General features: G+C 38.0%; 1 protein-coding gene across 1 annotated transcript; it reads left to right on the top strand.

Annotated features, from left to right (window-relative positions):
- The first annotated feature begins 6 nt into the window (after positions 1–6).
- LOC127629033 (ribosome biogenesis protein BRX1 homolog) lies at positions 7–5112 on the top strand. The gene is made up of 10 exons (XM_052106050.1): positions 7–539; positions 746–857; positions 949–992; positions 1075–1145; positions 3750–3799; positions 3892–3965; positions 4043–4093; positions 4263–4364; positions 4453–4581; positions 4661–5112. The coding sequence occupies exons 1-10, from the start codon at positions 324–326 to the stop codon at positions 4913–4915; spliced, it is 1104 nt and encodes a 367-aa protein (XP_051962010.1). The 5' UTR covers positions 7–323; the 3' UTR covers positions 4916–5112.
- Positions 5113–5472: the final 360 nt, after the last annotated feature.

Consider the following 5472-nt stretch of genomic DNA (forward strand, 5'->3'; position numbering starts at 1 on the left):
CACACTCACTCACATAAACACACACAAACACACACGCACACACTCACCAGCATGTGTTGCAGGTTGGGCGTCTCTCGCTGATCTCAACAGGGAAATCTAACAGCAATGAGAACCCTTCATCATCATGATCTCTCTGTTTCATCTCCTCTTTTTCATCTTCATCATCATGATCTCTCTCCTTCGTCTCCTCTTCATCATCATCTGACCCTTTCGTTCCTTCATTAAACGCTGAACTCATTGTGTCACATTAAACTCATATTTCTGCGCTTGATCTCACGCAGTTTATTGAATGTGTTTGTGTGACTCCACTTCCGCTTCCGCTGATGACGTATGTGAGGAAGATGGCAGCGCGCGGAGGGAAACGTGCGGCGGACACGTCTGCAGAAAACAGCGCAAAACGAGTGAAAATTAATCGAAGGAAAAGATCACAAACACAGAAAAACACGAAGAGAGTGACATTCATTGCGGAGAATGAACAACAGAATGAAAAATCAAAAGAACAAACGAATATTATCACCGTTCCGCCGCCCGTCAGCATGGTGAGTCCAAATCAATCGATCCGAAGCAACTGAATGATTCTAATGGATTCATGCTCATTTAAAGCAGTAAATAAATGTGTACTATATTGTGTGTATGAGACCGTTTCATGTAGTTAATATGTTTGATGTGTTTTGTGTCACTGATGATGGTACTACATGTGCATTCGATGGTGAGTGAGTTATAAACTTATATTCATATTTATAAGGGTAAATGGACAAATAAAGAGAGAGTTTTGGTGTTTTCCTCTCGTGGAATCAACTTCAGGACGAGACACCTGATGCAGGACTTAAAGACTATAATGCCACACAGTAAAGCTGGTAAAACACAAACTTAAACCAGGAGAAACACAAATATTGTCATTCATTTGTGAAGTTTACAAATCTCTGACGATTTTTATTGTTTTCACAGACACCAAAATGGACAGAAAAGACAAACTGTTTGTGGTTAATGAGGTAATGAACTCGTCCAATGAAACCATGTACAGATTTATTTTCATCATCTCTTACAAGTTTGTTTCTTACTGGTTCATTTCAGGTGTGTGAAATCAAAAACTGTAATAAGTGCATCTTCTTTGAAGCCAAGAAGAAGCAGGATCTGTACATGTGGTGAGTAAACATTCATTATAACATTCATTATAACACTTATGTATGAGGGGAAATGTCCCAATACCATTTTCTTTCTGAATTCCTTATCAACAATTTATTTCAATTGTATCATCAAAATGAGATTCATTCAAACTTTAATCAAATGATAAAAGAACAATTCATTTTAATATTGTATTATTATTATTAAGTGCTTTTGTACAGAACCTCACTGCATAATCCAAAATACAACAGATATTTTTTTGTGAGAAAAGGTGCCGCGCGACATGTGAGATATTGATTAAATATAACCCAATCACCAGTGATTTATTATTAGTAGCGTTACGGTTAATATTACACATATACGGTAGTGATATTCCTGTCATCGTTTTTTCCATTTAAATGGAGCTTTTATTTTGAATCCTTCTTCATTTCTGTGTGTTTTTGACGGTAGCTTCTCATTTTCGGGAAAGATGGTCACTACATGACTCAAAGTGATTATTATTGATTAAAAGGCTTCTATTTAATCAAATAAATATGTAGTCTGTATACAAAGTGAATTGGCACTCTGTGATGCTCATGATGGTGTTTTCTGTGTGTGATTCGAGGATCTCTAAAAGGTTCGAGCACTTTGTGTTTCACCGACTTCACGAGAACTCGCATGTGAAGCGCACAGCACATGCGAAACTGTATATTTAATTCATTAAATCGCAACCTTTAATAATCTCTCTAGGACAGAACATGATTTTAATTTGTGAGGGAAATAATTACGGAATGACATTCATACGTCAGATGGCATCATGAGAGCGGTACCCGAGCCCGACACGTGTATTCCAGCCCGGCTTACTCACTAACTCCGTTAGACGACTCATTTAGAGCAGCGTTTAAATATCAGGACTAGGGCTGGGCTAAACGATTATTTTTTAAACGATTAATCTAGCGATTCTTTTTTCGATGCATCGATTAATCTAACGATGATTTTTCCCAGTTCAATTTCGATTATCTCCCCATTAATTGACTAATAGCAATTTATACATGTTGATTTACATATCTGAATGAAAAACAAAATGAATTCCTTAACATTGCAATATATGTTTATTGCTCTTAAAATGCCAAAATAATAGACTATACAAGTGCAAAGTAATGCATTCTTAGTCAGAGGTAGCATTCAATAAAACCTTGAAAACACAACGGCCTAGCTTACTGAAAAAAGTGCATCTTGTAATTCTTCATTCAGAATAAAATAACAACTACTTGATGTCTAGCATTCAATAACAAAATAAAAAGGTCACCCAAAATACTTGTTTAGAGCAATTGAAAGAATACAGTAACCAATGTAAACTTGAGGGCTTTAAGCTAATACAGAAAGTGCTTTTCCAACAAAAAATAAATAATGAAAATAAACATTCAGAATTCAACATTTATGTTGAACATAGTGAAAAAAAGCATCTTCATTCACATGCAAATAACAACTTACACTCTGACACTTTCCTTTCACCTTAAGAATACTGTGTGTGTGTGTGTGTGTGTGTGCGCGCGCGGCGCCTCTTCAGATGCTGGTACATTGCTGTGGTGCTAGAATGGAAGGCCATCTCCATTTTGCAAAGACAACATATCACGGAATTGTTTCCTTTAATGTAAAATAATTCCCATACTTTAGAGGAACGAATGCATGCCGCCTTGCACTTCTGATAGTGTGAGGAGCCACTCGTGTTGCTACTACTCTCCGGCGCCGCCATCTTTGTTTTGGGTCTGACGAATCGACGCGCATATTTTGCGTCGACATCATCAATGACGTCGACGCGTTGTCCCAGCCCTAATCAGGACATGCAAATCTACATGTGAAACTTCAGCTAACATGACATTAAAATGTGTTATCAATGATGTCAAGCCACAAAGCTGTTTTAACCACTTAATGATGATTTAAAGTAATATATATATGCTGTAGAAAATGTGTAATTTGTCTTGTTTACATTTTGCATTCACAACGCTAACATGCTACATGCGGCCATAATATTTATATTTTGATGACACTGATACTATTGCACAGATGTGTGAATTATGGGGTGTCAGACAGACAGAAATGATGATTTCAGGCCCTATCTTTGGGCAGATGTGTGAATGACTTTCAGCACATGAATAAAGCAGAATATAAAACAACAATATATTGAGTGAATGGGCACTTAAAGAGTTTGAGTAGATTTGATTTCTTTTGGAGACTAATTACAAAACTACATGACATGGTCTTAGAAAGTGTCTCTTCATGAGCGCTTGTACAGATGTAGGAAAGTTTGCACCAGCTCGATGATATCTGCAGTTATTCAGTGTGTTCATGTTGACCGGTCTTGACTGATTAAAGAACAGAACCAGAATTAGTAGTTGCCTCAAAGTAGGTGGAGCTTCAGGCCACACCCACTGATGTTGTGGACCAATGGCAGGAAGATGTTTATCAGCCGATACTTTATTCTGTCCACTCTGGCGAGCTGTTACTGTCAAAAACACTTTCGTTTTGTCCAGACATTGTTTGAAATTGTCACTCCAGTTAGTTTTTCAGTTTCTAATAAAGTATGAAAGGTCATTTACTGTGTTCAATTTTCATCGTGAGTCAAATAAACTCTTCTTTTCCAGGATCTCAAACGTCCCTAACGGACCGTCTGCCAAATTTCTGGTTCAAAATGGTACAAATGAATTCCTTCATTATTTCCACATATATTCCTCACTGTGTTGTATTTAAAAATAAAGGTTTGATTTGATGTAAATGTTTGTTTAGTTCACACACTCGCTGAGCTGAAAATGACGGGGAACTGTTTAAAAGGCTCCAGACCGTTGCTGTCGTTTGACCCGGTGAGTAAAAACACACTTAAAGATCACAAACACACACAAACATGATCATGACAACAATGTTTTCTGTCACTTTATAGAAATTTGACCAGGAGCCTCATTATGGGCTGTTAAAAGAACTCTTCACTCAGGTCAGCGTTTTCTTCTTTAAACTCCACGAGAGCAGTTTTCTTTCCTGTGGGGTTTTTAATATATTGAGTAAGCTTCATAAGACGTCATAGCCATGAAAAATGTGTCTATCTGCTTTAGCTCTTTCAGTCTTTGTCCTTTACACTCAATGAACTGCTGTTGGTCTTGTAGGTCTTCTCCACACCTCAGTATCACCCGAGGAGTCAGCCGTTTGTGGATCACGTGTTCACGTTCACTATCGCAGACAACAGAATATGGTTCAGAAACTATCAGGTGAGATCATAAATACTCCAGGATGCTGATTTGAATGTTTTAACACTGAAGGGTTTTTTTTAATCGACGGTTGTGATGTCATCCGTAGATCATTGAAGAAGACGCGTCTCTCGTTGAAATCGGTCCTCGCTTTGTTCTGAACCTCATCAAGATATTCCAGGGCAGCTTCGGCGGACCCACCCTGTATGAAAATCCGCATTTCCAGTCGCCCAACATGGTAAGAAGCTTCTCGCTGTTCAGTGATTGTCACGTGATCTGAAACACGTTATTGGACACATTGATGTTTTTGTTTGCAGCATCGGCGAATGATTCGTTTGGCCATGGCGGCTAAACAGAAGGAGAGACAGATGGTGAAGGAGATCAAGAAGGACAAGCGGAAAGCAGGACAGGAAGTGATGTCGCAGGACGTCACAGACGATGTGTTTGTAACTCCAGCGGAGCAGAAACCCGTTCAGATAGAAGTCGACGCTCCAAAGTCTCAAATAAACAAGAAGAAACTGAAACTCGCTGCGCTGAAGAAGAAAAAGCTGATGAAGCGCAAAGGCCTGTGATGACCCGACTGTGTCATACAGTAACGGTGTAAACATCTGTCGTTGATGTTATTAGCCTGTGAAACTGTTTTCAGAACAGGATTAGATTTGGTTCATTTGTCGTGTTCAGGTCAAGTGTCACATATAATGATTTACATTAAGCGTCTGTATTTTTCCATTTAAACATATTTGAAAACAATGCAATGTTATTAAATGTTGCTTAAGTTTAAAGTTGTGTTGATTCATTATTGTTTTAGTATTATAAACTCTGGTGATGGGAGAATCGATTGCACACATTGCTTCTCGATATGATTCATGAATCGAGTACATGTGATGCTCACAGGCGTGTACATGCGATGGGAAGACGAGTCGGCATCTACCATTAGTAATGCTTTGGAAATGATTTACTGCCATATGTTTATCATTTGAGCACAATACACAGAATTGTATTATCATTGTTTAGAATGATTATTTCAGTATGAGCTTTATTGTCAATTTTTACACATACAATGAATTTGTCTTGGTGACAAGCTTCAAGTGCACAAACAATACAACAAGATAGAGATAAGATATTAATA

This window comes from Xyrauchen texanus, chromosome 35 (genome assembly GCF_025860055.1).
Source record: "Xyrauchen texanus isolate HMW12.3.18 chromosome 35, RBS_HiC_50CHRs, whole genome shotgun sequence".
NCBI classification, from domain to species: domain Eukaryota; kingdom Metazoa; phylum Chordata; class Actinopteri; order Cypriniformes; family Catostomidae; genus Xyrauchen; species Xyrauchen texanus.

Bases quoted from the DNA above. Each gene is read 5' to 3' on its own strand.
- LOC127629033 (XM_052106050.1), top strand. From the start codon at position 324: ATGACGTATGTGAGGAAGATGGCAGCGCGCGGAGGGAAACGTGCGGCG. The intron at 540-745 runs GTGAGTCCAAAT...CATATTTATAAG, and splicing joins TTCCGCCGCCCGTCAGCATG to GGTAAATGGACAAATAAAGA. The intron at 4,365-4,452 runs GTGAGATCATAA...TGTCATCCGTAG, and splicing joins TATGGTTCAGAAACTATCAG to ATCATTGAAGAAGACGCGTC.